Genomic DNA, 16,488 nt, shown 5'->3' with positions numbered 1-16,488 from the left:
ATCCCATTGTTTAACTGCCTGAACACTTATATACTCACAAATTCTCCATAGAGGCCACCATGGAAGCTTACAATGGAAAGTGGATGACTACATTCCAGCAAAAAAGAGAAGCCAACCTGCTAAGGAATTCTCTGAGTGCTTACTCACACACTGCTGCAACTTGGTCCAGGTCATTTGGTGGAGAATGAGAGAGGAAGAATACATTCATATTTGTCTATATCCACAGTGATTAAAATTGTATAGCCTTAAAAAAAAAAAAAAAAAAAAAAAAAAGCCTAAAATCCAGGAGAGTTTCTGATTTGTTGCAGTACTTGATAATGACATCTTAGTACACACACGTAACAATCAAGTTAATGGAACTAGCAAATAGAAGAAACAAATGTTATTTAGTCCTTGTTCATCTAAGAAATGACCTTTAGGAAATTACATGTGTTTGTGTTTAGTTTTGAAATGTTGTACTAGGGGGGTCGTGAGTTTACCAGCTTTGATGTTAGTGATGTGCTCTCGGAACCTCTCCCTTGCTTCCCTAGTAGTGAGACCTGTATATTGTAGTCCACAAGTTTCACAAGTCAACAAATAGACCACATAGGTGGATCTACAATTCAGACATGAATAATGTCTGAACTGTTCTCCTGTGACTGTACTGGCAAAACCTCCACCCAATTGTAAGCAACCACATGCTATACATGGACCATAATTTCATTTGTAGACTCCATTGAATCTTAACCAAGATGAATTGGAAGTATGGGTTGTCCTCAATTGTGTGGGGGCTACTATGTTGCCAATTGTCATGCCTTTTTTGTATGCAAATCTACACACTTTGGACACTATATTAGTAATACCCTCATCTGCTATTACCCTTTTAGGATGACTACTCTTCGCGTGTAAAAGTGTATTCCCAGAGATTGGTTTTCTATACACTTTAGTTTGTATCCTTCCCTGTTCACCCATTAATGTTACATCAAAAAAATGTATTTGGGTTTTTCCATAGTCATAGGTGAGTTTTATGCCTGCTGTGTTTCTGTTTAGTTCCTCGAGAAATTCCACCGACTCTTTTTCTTCTCCCTCTCAGATGATCAGAAGATCATCTATGTATCTTCTGTAGTATTTTATTTTGGTTTTCACCTCCATAGATGTGGGACAGCTCCCACCAACCCATAAATAGGTTGGCGTAAGAGGGCGCAAATTTTGCCCCCATGGCTGTCCCACACCTCTGGAGGTAATGGACCCCTTCAAACTCAAAGAAATTGTGAGTTAAAAGAAACTCTGTAACTCTGAGGATATATTGACAAAATAGGGGATCATAGTTGGTGGATCTCCTCAAGAAAAATGAAATTGCTTCCAAGTCCGCACTGTGCGGAATACTGGAGTATAAGGAGGTGACATCGAGAGATACCCAACTGAAGTTATCATTCCAAATGAGAGAGTCCACTTCAATCAAAAGTTGTTTCGTGTCTCTCAGTTAGCTTGACAGGTTCTGTACTAGGGGTTGCAATATGGCATCCAGCCATTGTGACATTGGTTCCAGAACTGAACCAATGCCGCTAATGATCGGACGACCTTTTACCTCTGAAATGAATTTGTGCACCTTTGGTAAGAAATTGGAAATGGGCTTAACCGGACAATCCACTATGAGGAAGTCACAGGTCTTTTCATCTAGAAAGCCTTCCTCTTTCCCGTCATCTATTAGGTGTAATAGTTCATGTTTGAATCTCTCTGTGGGATCTTTTGTTAAACTCATGTATTGGGAACAGTCTGATAGTTGTCGTGTAGCTTCTTTTAAAAAGAAGGCTTTGTCCATGACAACCACAGACCCTCCCTTATCAGAAGCTCTTATGACCAAATTAGAATTTTCTTTGAGACCCCTAAGTGCCAGCATTTCTTCCCTGTTTAGATTTTTATTCTTGTCAAGATTTACCGTGTATGCTATTAGCGTAAGATCTTTCTCAAATCTATATTGAAATTGATCTAGAATATCCCCTCTTGTATGTATGGGATAAAATCTCGAAGCTCCAGACATAGAGGGACCTTTACTGATATACTTATCAGTCATTACATCTTGTGAGAAGACATTCTCACTGGCCAATCTCTCCAAAGTTTCAAGATCACACACCTCTTGAAAAGTCAATGGTATTGTTTTTCTTGATTCAGTTCTACTGGGAGATAAAAATTCCTCATCTGTCATACTCTCAATGTTGTGTGCAAAACGTTTCTTAATTGTTAGATTTCTAATCAGCCTGTTTACATCCACTAGTGTCTGGAATAACAATTAAGAAACATTTTGCACACAACATTGAGAGTATGACAGATGAGGAATTTTTATCTCCCAGTAGAACTGAATCAAGAAAAACAACACCTTTGTCACATTTCTAATTTTATATATAGATTTGTTAAATATAAGTTACTTTTTATTATCAGTTCTCATACTTTCATTTCATCTCATTTTTGATGTTTGTAACAACAAAATATAATTTCTAGAAGTCCCTTTAGCATAATTTATCATAGTGTATTTTAGGATTTTTTCAGTCAATCCATGTAATTTTGCAAGGAGGGCATTGAAATGAAACTGTTAGTATTGATAAACAATGTTTAATTGAAGTTCATAAGTGGTGTTGCTGTATAAACAAGCAAGCAACACACCCAGTTGAGTGCATTTAACATTTCAATATATGTCATAACTGGAGGAGTCCAAATACTTCTATAAACACTGTATATGATGGGAAAGATTAAACAATTTGAAAGATTAAGGCTGAAATGATTTTTTATTTATTTTTTATTAAAAAGTCATAAAATTATAATTAGATGTTTCTTGTCATCAAGATGCTCAGTTTTAGTACTGTAATAATAACAAATGGTGGCATTAGAACATTTAATAATTTTTATTTATGGAAGATTTGCTTACTGTTACTGTAAAATATTTAAACACCTACTCATTTAATGAAGCATCCAGTAATAATGTAAAAGTCTAATCATTACTTTCTGTAAGTGTTAAAATGTACTCAGAAAAAACCTCAAAGCAGATTGTAAAAAGCACATTTCTTATATTTTCCATTGAATGCAATGATGTGTTCCCTAGTGTTATTGTGAATACAAAAAAATGTATTGATACCCATAAATTAGGGAAAGGCTGCTATCATCTTTCTTTTTTACAACACCTATAAGAAACATGTACACTAGCTGTACTCATTTTATACACTGTCCTGCTTTTATTTCTCCTAGAGTTATTATGTTATAAACGGTGAGCTTACTATATTGTATGTTTGTGTTATACTAAAAATAGACATCAAACCTTATTTGTTTCCAGATTTATTCTTTAGATACAAATACTAAAAAAAATAAAAAAATATTATATATATAAATATACACAAATAAATAAAATATCATGGTATTGTATATACAGATAAGTTACAAACAAGGACAAAAACATAAATTATGCTTACCTGATCATTTCATTTTCTTCTGTGGGAAAGAGTCCACAGCTGCATTCATTACTTGTGGGAAATAAGAACCTGGCCACCAGGTGGAGGCAAAGACACACCAGCCAAAGGCTCAAATACTCCTCCCACTTCCCCTATCCCCCAGTCATTCTGCCGAGGAACAAGAACCAGTGGAATAAATATCAAGGTGAAAGGGTGCCAGAAGACTATACATGAAAAAACGGCTAAAAAAAGGGGCGGGTGGCTGTGGACTTTTTCCCACGGAAGAAAATGAAATTATCAGGTAAGCATAATTTATGTTTTTCTTCCTAATGGGAAAGAGTCCACAGTCGCATTCATTACTTGTGGGAAAATTATACCCAAGCCAAAGAGGACACTGAATGCCAAGAACAGGAGGGTATGAGGCGGCCCAATCTGAGGGCACCAGGACTGAACCACATCCCATAAATAAAAAAGTCCTGCTTCATCCAAAAGCAAGGAGCAAAAACATGAAGAAAAAAGGGCCCCAAGGACACAAACGACAGTTCCAGGCCTGGGAAAAAAACACATGCAACACCACCGAGCCAACAGGACTCGAATCGCACTATCGCCCAAAGGCAGATCCCATACACACGTGCCCATAAGGGAACCCTGACCAATATCTCCCCAAAGGAAGAAGCAAGGTAGAGGGATAACTAACCAGAACCCTGTTTTTCCGAACTAGCTCGGGAGACTCCAGAAAGCCTCACTAGATGCCAGAAAAAAGGGCTTCATCAGCCAAACGCGACCAAGTCAGAGACCGAAAGAGAACAAAAAGAATATCGAGAAACAGAAAAACGCACTGACGACTGAGTAGCACGCTATAATGCAGCCACAAATAAAGGTACAAAAAAAACCCTTGTCCAGCTCCCCAGTTGGAGGGAACCAAGGAGTTTGCCTCAAACCCGAAAAAGAGACCTAGGCGCCTTCCTACGAGAACTTCGCCGCTCGGGAGAAAAGGAACCAGCAAAAACCAAGTTCCTAGACAAAACACCCCTCCATGGAGGAAAAATTCAGAGATCCAAAACCCCCAAGAGCTCAGGGAGCCCCTCAACAGGGACCCACTGCATCCAAAAGAAACAGAGGCAGCTGAAAAGTAAAACGATAACAAGAACCACAGCTTAGGATTCTGAGATAACCAGGGACGTCATCAACTCCTGCAGAACTGCCGCAACGATGACTGCCCACACACGGAAAGACCAACCTGTCAACGACAGTGAAAAGTCCAGGGACAGAGTGCCCCCCCCGAACGAGAGGGAGGAAACACCACCAGCCACCTCGAAAGAGTATGACCAGAAACACGAGCAGAGTCCCACCAGAACAAGAGGAACACCGAATCCAGAAGCCCATTCCCAAGGGCATCTCCATCCCTGAACCAGGGACAAATAGGAACACACCCCCAGAGAGACAAAAGTCCCCCAAGGGAAGACAGAGGACAAGGTAAACTTTGCCCCCCGGACACAAAACTCGACACAGGAGTCAAAACAAATCCAAAACGAGCCAGTGCCCAAAGGAGCAGAAACTACCCAAGGTAGCCATCTCGGGGCCCCACAACAGATATCGTTGTGGAAGATATGAGGACAAAGTGACCCTTACCAAGGCACTACACAGGAATGCTGATGCAAGGTCAGAGCACCAGAACAACGGACCCCAAAGGAAGTCCAGAACACATTCCCTGACAGAAAATAAAGGCCCCAAGTAGCCATAAAAATGGGGTCCAGGCTCTCTAAAGAGAGAAAAATAAGAACCTCTTCCAGACACAACCCGAATACCGGAGGGAAAAACTGGGAAAAGCATAGACAGAGTTATACTAACACCACCCGGAACCCCAGCCCTATCTCAGATCCGCAAATAGACCTGAAGAAGAGGACCCCAACCACAATTCCGGTCAGACACTCCTCACCCGAGGAAGGAACCCAAAAAATGGGAAAAGAACCGCGAAAAAATGGAGAGCCAATCTCAAGGCGATAGAACCCACGACACAGATGGCATCACAAATAAAATGATTAGCATGTTGAATCAAGCGAACAATGCTAGACAAATCAGAATCCAATTCTTGTTGCGCTAAATTTTCCAACCAAAAAGTTGATGCAGCTGCAACATCAGCCAAAGAAATTGCAGGCCTGAGAAGATGACCTGAATATAAATAGGCTTTCTTTAGATAAGATTCAAGTTTTCTATCCAAAGGATCTTTAAAAGAAGTACAATCTTCCATAGGAATAGTAGTACATTTAGCAAGAGTAGAGATAGCCCCATCAGCGTTGGATATCTTTTCCCAAAACTCCAATGTAACTGCTGGCAAAGGATACAATTTTTTAAACCTTGAAGAAGGAATAAAAGAAGTACCAGGCCTATTCCATTCCTTAGAAATCATATCAGAAATAGCATCAGGAACTGGAAAAACCTCTGGAATAACCACAGGAGGTTTATAAACAGAATTTAAACGTTTACTAGTTTTAAAATCAAGAGGACTAGTTTCCTCAATATCCAATGTAATCAACACTTCTTTTAACAAATATACTCCATTTTAAATAAATAGGTAGATTTGTCAGTGTCAATATCTGAGGAAGGATCTTCTGAATCAGATAGATCCTCATCAGAGTAGGATAATTCAGTATGTTGTTGGTCATTTGAAAATTCATCAACTTTATGAGAAGTTTTAAAAGACCTTTTACATTTATTAGAAAGCGGGATGGCAGACAAAGCCTTCTGAATAGAATCAGCAATAAATTATTTTAAATTCACAGGTATATCTTGTACATTAGATGTTGAAGGAACAGCAACAGGCAATGTACTATTACTGATGGACACATTATCTGCATGTAAAAGTTTATCATGACAACTATTGCAAACCACAGCTGGAGAAATAATCTCCACAAGTTTACAACAAATGCACTTAGCTTTGGTAGAACTGTTATCAGGCAGCAGGATTCCAACAGTGATTTCTGAGAAAGGATCAGATTGAGACATCTTGGAAATATAAGAGAAAAAAACAACAACATATAAAGCAAAATTATCAATTTCCTTATATGGCAGTTTCAGGAATGGGAAAAAATGCAAACAGCATAGCCCTCTGATAGAGAAAAAAGGCAAGAGGCATATAGGAATGGGTTTTAAATAATGAAAATATTTGGCGCCAAGTATGACGCACAAAATAGATTTTTTTTTTTTTGGTGCTAACAACATCCGGAAATGACACACTTGCGACATTGAAGATGCAACCTTGTGAAAGGACTCGGCGTCAACTAAGTGACGAATTTGCGTCATCGAACTTAACTTTGCGCCAAAAAAAACCTTGCGCCAAGAATGACGCAATATACTTTGGCATTTTGCGCCCTTGCGAGCCGATAATTTAAAATGACAGTCAATTGAAAAAAAGACAATACCCCAGGTAAGAAATACATTTTTCCTAAAAAATGCATATCCCAGATATGAAACTGGCAGTCTGCAAAAGGAAATAAACTGAAAACTTGAATCATGGAATATATAAGTACAATACATATATTTAAAACTTTATATAAATACATAAAGTGCCAAACCATAGCTCAGAGTTTCTTAAGTAATGAAAACATACTTACCAAAAGACACCCATCCACATATAGCAGATAGCCAAACCAGTACTGAAACGGTTATCAGTAGAGGTAATGAAATATGAGAGTATATCATTGATCTAAAAAGGGAGGTAGGAGATGAATCTCTACGACCGATAACAGAGAACCTATGAAATAGATCTCCTGTGAGGAAAACCATTGCATTTAATAGGTGATACTCCTTTCACATCCTTCTGAAATTCACTGTACTCTGAGAGGAATTGGGCTTCAAAATGCTGAGAAGCGCATATCAACGTAGAAATCTTAGCACAAACTTACTTCACTACCTCCATAGGAGGCAAAGTTTGTAAAACTGAATTGTGGGTGTGGTGAGGGCGTATTTATAGGCATTTTGAGGTTTGGGAAACTTTGCTTCTCCTGGTAGGATTGTATATCCCATACATCACTAGCTCATGGACACTTGCCAATTACATGAAAGAAAGTAACAATTTTCAGAAGTATATTGCAGGAAAATGGGGTAAAATAAATAACGGAAATAGACAAAGCAAGCAACCATCTTTTTTTTTTTTTTCCTTAAAAGCAAAAACTCAATTACACTTTGTAAACTTCTCATTACTGCTGAAGTCAAATAGGGACAGTTGAGTGCAGGGTTAGGTTTGTGATGTCTGTCATTTGCACTTAGAGTTCTAAGAACAGGAAAAAACACACATCTGAATGAAATTACAGAAAAATACATTGGTTTTTTTTCTTTAAGTTACACATAATTAAATCCTTTAATATTTAGAATATACAACTGTTTAATGCCCCTTTAAGGTTTGTCCCTGTTCATTAATATGACTGTTTGACATTATCCTGATCAGCTAAATAACATGTATAATGCAAATTTACTTGTATTCATAAACTTACTTCCTGTTAAATTACATTTCATATTAAATAACTCTTATATGGACTTGTTCAACCCCCCAAAAAATAACATGTATAACTGATGCTCTCCACATACAAGTGTCCCCTTTATGTTCTTTAAAATATTAAACTAGATTGTAAAACAATTTAAAAATGGTGGTATGGATGGTATGAAGCTAGTGGGTTAACAATGCCAGGTTTGAAAAGGGCCATTAACAGTGTAATCACATGCCTTTAACACTTTCACAATTTACAGAACACTATAAAAAAAAGATGTTAAATATGAATTAAACAACAAAATATATGTGTAACGGTAATGACAGCAGTAATGCAAAGCTCACAGTATAACCAAAAAATAGCAGTCACATCCAGTTGAGTGTTTTTTATATATATATATATATATATATATATATATATATATATATATATATATATATATATATATATATATATATACAGGGAGTGCAGAATTATTAGGCAAATGAGTATTTTGACCACATCATCCTCTTTATGCATGTTGTCTTACTCCAAGCTGTATAGGCTCGAAAGCCTACTACCAATTAAGCATATTAGGTGATGTGCATCTCTGTAATGAGAAGGGGTGTGGTCTAATGACATCAACACCCTATATCAGGTGTGCATAATTATTAGGCAACTTCCTTTCCTTTGGCAAAATGGGTCAAAAGAAGGACTTGACAGGCTCAGAAAAGTAAAAAATAGTGAGATATCTTGCAGAGGGATGCAGCACTCTTAAAATTGCAAAGCTTATGAAGCGTGATCATCGAACAATCAAGCGTTTCATTCAAATTAGTCAACAGTGTCGCAAGAAGCGTGTGGAAAAACCAAGGTGCAAAATAACTGCCCATGAACTGAGAAAAGTCAAGCGTGCAGCTGCCAAGATGCCACTTGCCACCAGTTTGGCCATATTTCAGAGCTGCAACATCACTGGAGTGCCCAAAAGCACAAGGTGTGCAATACTCAGAGACATGGCCGAGGTAAGAAAGGCTGAAAGACGACCACCACTGAACAAGACACACAAGCTGAAACGTCAAGACTGGGCCAAGAAATATCTCAAGACTGATTTTTCTAAGGTTTTATGGACTGATGAAATGAGAGTGAGTCTTGATGGGCCAGATGGATGGGCCCGTGGCTGGATTGGTAAAGGGCAGAGAGCTCCAGTCCGACTCAGATGCCAGCAAGGTGGAGGTGGAGTACTGGTTTGGGCTGGTATCATCAAAGATGAGCTTGTGGGGCCTTTTTGGGTTGAGGATGGAGTCAAGCTCAACTCCCAGTCCTACTGCCAGTTTCTGGAAGACACCTTCTTCAAGCAGTGGTACAGGAAGAAGTCTGCATCCTTCAAGAAAAACATGATTTTCATGCAGGACAAAGCTCCATCACACGCGTCCAAGTACTGAACAGCGTGGCTGGCAAGAAAGGGTATAAAAGAAGAAAATCTAATGACATGGCCTCCTTGTTCACCTGATCTGAACCCCATTGAGAACCTGTGGTCCATTATCAAATGTAAGATTTACAAGGAGGGAAAACAGTACACCTCTCTGAACAGTGTCTGGGAGGCTGTGGTTGCTGCTGCACGCAATGTTCATGGTAAACAGATCAAAACACTGACAGAATCCATGGATGGCAGGCTTTTGAGTGTCCTTGCAAAGAAAGGTTGCTATATTGGTCACTGATTTGTTTTTGTTTTGTTTTTGAATGTCAGAAATGTATATTTGTGAATGTTGAGATGTTATATTGGTTTCACTGGTAAAAATAAATAATTGAAATGGGTATATATTTGTTTTTTGTTAAGTTGCCTAATAATTATGCACAGTAATAGTCACCTGCACACACAGATATCCCCCTAAAATAGCTATAACTAAAAACAAACTAAAAACTACTTCCAAATCTATTCAGCTTTGATATTAATTAGTTTTTTGGGTTCATTGAGAACATGGTTGTTGTTCAATAATAAAATTAATCCTCAAAAATACAACTTGCCTAATAATTCTGCACTCCCTGTATATATATATATATATATATATATATATATATATATATAAATATATATATATATATATATATATATATATATATATATATATATATATATATATATATATATATATATATATATTAACATGACTTATTATAGGATATTTCATAACAATTCTCAATATACATTTTTTACCAGGAAAAACTGCTATAGATGTGGTTGAATGATCTCTGATTTGTCTCAGGACGGGAAGCTGACAAAGTATCTCTAGGGATTATTCCCATTATTCTTAAAAATGTGGCATAGTATGACACAGCTATAGTTGTACACGACAGATTTCAAAATAATTTACAGAACAATAATTCTGTCTAGTTTAACATCCAAATGTACTCTAGTCTTACATGATAAAAACACATTGCTGCATCTACATCTGTACATAAACAACAGACGGTATAAAGCGGGGCGGCCTAGCCTGAGTTCTTGCGGCCACAATGCAGTCCTGTGTTTTTTACACTATTTTTTTACTAGTCCCCTACATTCAGCACTTTTACTAATAGTCCTCCTGTATTTTTATGTGTTTTTTTTACCAGTTCACTACATTCAGCACTTTCACTAATAGTCCTCCTGTATTTTTACGTGTTTTTTTTACCAGTCCACTACATTCAGCACTTTCACTAATAGTCCTCCTGTATTTTTACGTGTTTTTTTTACCAGTTCACTACATTCAGCACTTTCACTAATAGTCCTCCTGTATTTTTACCAGTTCACTACATTCAGCACTTTCACTAATAGTCCTCCTGTATTTTTACGTGTTTTTTTACCAGTTCACTACATTCAGCACTTTCACTAATAGTCCTCCTGTATTTTTACGTGTTTTTTTTACCAGTTCACTACATTCAGCACTTTCACTAATAGTCCTCCTGTATTTTTATGTGTTTTTTTTTTAACCAGTTCACTACTTTCAGCACTTTCACTAATAGTCCTCCTGTATTTTTATATGTTTTTTTACCAGTTCATTACATTCAGCACTTTCACTAATAGTCCTCCTGTATTTTTATATGTTTTTTTACCAGTTCATTACATTCAGCACTTTCACTAAGTTTTAACTTTTTTTTTACCAGTCCACTACATTCAGCACTTTCACTAATAGTCCTCCTGTTTTTGTTTTTCACCATTCCACTATATTCACCACTTTCACTAATAGTCCTCCTGTATTTTTACATGTTTTTTTTACCAGTTCACTACATTCAGCACTTTCACTAATAGTCCTCCTGTATTTTTACGTGTTTTTTACCAGTTCACTACATTCAGCACTTTCACTAATAGTCCTCTTGTATTTTTGTGTTTTTTTTCACCAGTCCACTACATTCATCACTTTCACTAATAGTCCTTTTTTTTTTTTACCAGTCCCCTACATTCAGCACTTTCACTAATAGTCCTCCTGTTTTTGTTTTTCACCAATCCACTACATTCATCACTTTCACTAATAGTCCTTTTTTTTTTTTTACCAGTCCCCTACATTCAGCACTTTCACTAATAGTCCTCCTGTTTTTGTTTTTCACCAATCCACTACATTCAGCACTTTCATTGATAGTCCTCCTGTATTTTTACGTGTTTTTTTACCAGTTCACTACATTCAGCACTTTCACTAATAGTCCTCCTGTATTTTTACGTGTTTTTTTTACCAGTTCACTACATTCAGCACTTTCACTAATAGTCCTCCTGTATTTTTATGTGTCCTTTTTTTTTTTTTTTTTTTACCAGTCCACTACATTCAGCACTTTCACTAATAGTCCTCCTGTTTTTGTTTTTCACCAATCCACTACATTCAGCACTTTCATTTATAGTACAATGAAACCAGGTACACAATATTGCAGTCCTGTGTTTTTTTTATTAATTCCCTACCATTTAGCACTTTCACTAATGCTACAAGAAAATTAAATTGCTAAGGTGTATTACACAACAGTACAATGTTAATATAAATACTAAATATATAGACCAATAATTTATTGATTGTGTAATGTAAATTCTGATTCTCCCCATTTGCACAACTACATACTTAAAGCGATTGTAAAGTTTACCTATTTACTGCCTTGTATATAAAATTATTATTAAAAACAGGGGCACCGTTCCAGTGCCTGCATCTCATACTTTATTTAGCTGATTGATGACGAATCTAGCTTCGTCCAATTGTTGTGTGCCCAACTTGGCGTCCAGCTCTGGAAATCTATCTTTTTGCGTGCAATCTTTTTACTTTCAACTTGTAATATGAGTGCAACTCGACGTGTGCATAAAGCCTCCGTCTAGTGAAGTTAACATGCGAGTGGGAGCGCAAAATAGAGCTCCATTCATAATCTAGCTCTTTATTGGGTGTCTGTCAGTAACACATATAATATACAGCTGTTTATAATATTGGTCCTTTGGTTTTGCTTTGCTACCTACAAACCGCAGAGAAATGGAGGAGAAAACACATTGTACCTCTTAATATACATATACACATCTAAATGGCCGAAGGGGTTAAAGATATTGTCAAATTGATAACTTAAAATAAAGCCTATGTTGTTATTTATATTTTTCATAGTATCATCACTATCATGCAGTAAGTATTAGTACAGATGAAAATGGAACCAAACACTACTCACTTGGTACGTATCCCAAAGCCTAATGGTGCACCTCAAAGGAACTTCTCTCATTAGGAGATTATTCATCCAGCGAAATGCAAATTGCAGATATTCCACCTCACACTGATGTAAGTGGCTGTGTAGTTGTTCTGAAAGTCAGATTAAAAAAAGCATGTTAAATCTAGAAATGTTTCATATTATAATGCAAATGGGTTTGCTATTTTCAGAAAAAAAGGTTATGATTATTGTTTATGCATGCTGTCATTTAAATATTTCATTATGGAACACTGAAATAATTTCTGGATCGCTCAGACAAGATGCTATTTCAAACATAAAAGTTACAAACCTACTAAAACAGTATTACATAGATTTTTTTTAATGTACTATTATATTTTCATAATGTGTTGTGGTCTTACGCAAAAACAGAATTTATGCTTACCTGATAAATTACTTTCTCCAACGGTGTGTCCGGTCCACGGCGTCATCCTTACTTGTGGGAATATCTCTTCCCCAACAGGAAATGGCAAAGAGTCCCAGCAAAGCTGGCCATATAGTCCCTCCTAGGCTCCGCCCACCCCAGTCATTCGACCGACGGACAGGGGGAAAAAATAGGAGAAACCATAGGGTGTCATGGTGACTGTAGTTAGAGAAAATAATTCATCGGACCTGATTAAAAAAACCAGGGCGGGCCGTGGACCGGACACACTGTTGGAGAAAGTAATTTATCAGGTAAGCATAAATTCTGTTTACTCCAACATTGGTGTGTCCGGTCCACGGCGTCATCCTTACTTGTGGGAACCAATACCAAAGCTTTAGGACACGGATGAAGGGAGGGAGCAAATCAGGTTACCTAAACAGAAGGCACCACGGCTTGCAAAACCTTTCTCCCAAAAATAGCCTCCGAAGAAGCAAAAGTATCAAATTTGTAAAATTTGGCAAAAGTGTGCAGTGAAGACCAAGTCGCTGCCTTACATATCTGATCAACAGAAGCCTCGTTCTTGAAGGCCCATGTGGAAGCTACAGCCCTAGTTGAGTGAGCTGTGATTCTTTCAGGAGGCTGCCGTCCGGCAGTCTCATAAGCCAATCGGATGATGCTTTTAAGCCAAAAGGAAAGAGAGGTAGAAGTTGCTTTTTGACCTCTCCTTTTACCAGAATAGATGACAAACAGAGAAGAAGTTTCTCTGAACTCTTTTGTAGCTTCTAAGTAGAATTTTAGAGCACGGACTACATCTAAATTGTGTAGCAAACGTTCCTTCTTTGAAACTGGATTCGGACACAAAGAAGGTACAACTATCTCCTGATTAATATTTTTGTTGGAAACAACCTTTGGTAGAAAACCAGGCTTAGTACGCAAAACAACCTTATCTGAATGGAACACCAGATAGGGTGGAGTACACTGCAGAGCAGATAACTCAGAAACTCTTCTAGCAGAAGAAATAGCAACCAAAAACAAAACTTTCCAAGATAACAACTTAATATCTATGGAATGTAAAGGTTCAAACGGAACCCCTTGAAGAACTGAAAGAACTAGATTTAAACTCCAGGGAGGAGTCAAAGGTCTGTAAACAGGCTTGATCCTAACCAAAGCCTGAACAAATGCTTGAACATCTGGCACAACTGCCAGTCGTTTGTGTAGTAGGACAGATAAAGCAGAAATCTGTCCCTTTAGAGAACTCGCAGATAATCCTTTATCCAAACCTTCTTGTAGAAAGGAAAGAATCCTAGGAATCTTTATCCTATTCCATGGGAATCCCTTGGATTCACACCAGCAGATATATCTTTTCCATATCTTATGGTAAATCTTTCTAGTTACTGGTTTTCTGGCTTGAACCAGAGTATTTATCACGGAATCTGAAAACCCACGCTTTGATAGAATCAAGCGTTCAATCTCCAAGCCGTCAGCTGGAGGGAGACCAAATTTGGATGTTCGAATGGACCCTGAACAAGAAGGTCCTGTCTCAAAGGTAGCTTCCATGGTGGAACCGATGACATATTCACCAGGTCTGCATACCAAGTCCTGCGTGGCCACGCAGGAGCTATCAAGATCACCGAGGCCCTCTCCTGTTTGATCCTGGCTACCAGCCTGGGAATGAGAGGAAACGGTGGAAACACATAAGCTAGGTTGAAGGTCCAAGGCGCTACTAGTGCATCCACTAGAGTCGCCTTGGGATTCCTGGATCTGGACCCGTAGCAAGGAACCTTGAAGTTCTGACGAGACGCCATCAGATCCATATCTGGAATGCCCCATAGTTGCGTCAACTGGGCAAAGATCTCCGGGTGGAGTTCCCACTCCCCCGGATGGAATGTCTGATGACTCAAATAATCCGCTTCCCAGTTTTCCACACCTGGAATGTGGATCGCAGATAGGTGGCAGGAGTGATTCTCCGCCCATTGTATGTGTCATGATGTGTTTAACTTTGCCTTTTTTTGTGTTATTCTGATTACCATTCCTGTACCTTTAAATCATGTTTTCCAATTTGTCTCAGCTATATAAGCCTCCTCCCACATCATTACCTTGCTTGATATTGTTTCACATTTCCTAAATGTGTTTCAGCTTGCCTTAACAGGGGATCCTGTTGCTCCTAACAAGCTATCCTCTGCCTTCAGCAGATTCCCATTCTGCTGCAGCTAACCTCGCTACTGCAAATACCTGCTGTTCAGTACAGCTCATCTCTTCCTACAGCTTCCGCCTGCGGTGACGTCACACGCCAACTTCGGCTAGCGCTGCCGCTCTGAACTGCCATCAAGGATTACCCTCTCTAAACTACTCTGTTTAACCGCTTTCAAAGTAAACAGTACCAGGTACCTATTGACTCTTATGCTGATTGTATATATTTATCCTGCTTGCCAGAAGTTTACCTAATCTTGACTTTAATTGATTTCTATTATGCTGCCTGTTTCACATATCACGCTGTGTTACTTTACACTGGTATATAGACAAGGGTTTTCTTGCTGCTTGTACCTCCCCAGTTGCCTTTTGCAGCTATAGAAACTTCCTTGCTCTTGTATTACCTGCCAGCAATTGCTGTGATTAAACCTGTGTAATCATTATACATCCCTGCAGGTTCAATCCTTGCTACACATAAACCTTTTATATCTCAGCAGTTGTGGTTCAACAACCTATTACCTATCTTACAAGATTTAATCCGTTGTTACAGTATGATTTTGGTCACTTTTTTCATCGCCAGGGAACTCCTTGTTCCACCCTGATGATTGAGATACGCAACAGTCGTCATGTTGTCTGATTGGAATCTTATTAATCTGGCCTTTGCTAGCTGAGGCCAAGCCCTGAGAGCATTGAATATCGCTCTTAGTTCCAGAATGTTTATCGGGAGAAGAGACTCTTCCCGAGACCACAGTCCCTGAGCTTTCAGGGATTCCCAGACCGCGCCCCAGCCCACTAGGCTGGCGTCGGTCGTGACAATGACCCACTCTGGACTGCGGAAGCTCATTCCCTGGGATAGGTGATCCTGGGTTAGCCACCAACGGAGTGAGTCTCTGGTCTTCTGATCTACTTGAATCACTGGAGACAAGTCTGTATAGTCCCCATTCCACTGTTTCAGCATGCACAGTTGTAATGGTCTTAGATGAATTCGCGCAAAAGGAACTATGTCCATTGCTGCAACCATCAATCCTACTACTTCCATGCACTGAGCTACGGAAGGACGAGGAATAGAATGAAGAACTTGACACGCGTTTAGAAGTTTTGACTATCTGACTTCTGTCAAAAAAATCCTCATTTCTAAGGAATCTATTATTGTTCCCGAGAAGGGAACTCTTGTCGACGGAGACAGGGAACTTTTTTCTACGTTCACCTTCCATCCGTGAGATCTGAGAAAGGCCAGAACGATGTCTGAGTGAGCCTTTGCCTTTGTAAGAGACGACGCTTGTACTAGAATGTCGTCCAAGTACGGTACTACTGCAATGCCCCTTGGTCTTAGAACCGCTAGAAGGGATCCGAGTAC

The 16,488-nt window shown here is 38.5% G+C and overlaps 1 protein-coding gene across 2 annotated transcripts in view; it reads right to left on the bottom strand.

Moving 5' to 3' along the window:
• The window catches only part of TBC1D22A (TBC1 domain family member 22A), a 1,537,055-nt gene that overhangs the window by 464,047 nt on the left and 1,056,520 nt on the right, over positions 1 to 16,488 (bottom strand). For both annotated transcript variants that reach the window (XM_053716617.1, XM_053716618.1), the window contains exon 11: positions 12,545 to 12,672. In XM_053716617.1, the coding sequence (XP_053572592.1) occupies positions 12,545 to 12,672 (128 nt within the window). The remainder of the gene's footprint in view (positions 1 to 12,544; positions 12,673 to 16,488) is intronic.

This window comes from Bombina bombina, chromosome 6 (genome assembly GCF_027579735.1).
Source record: "Bombina bombina isolate aBomBom1 chromosome 6, aBomBom1.pri, whole genome shotgun sequence".
NCBI lineage: Eukaryota > Metazoa > Chordata > Amphibia > Anura > Bombinatoridae > Bombina > Bombina bombina.
The sequence above is the reverse complement of the archived record's forward strand: the minus strand, read 5'-3'. Positions and strand labels throughout refer to the sequence as shown.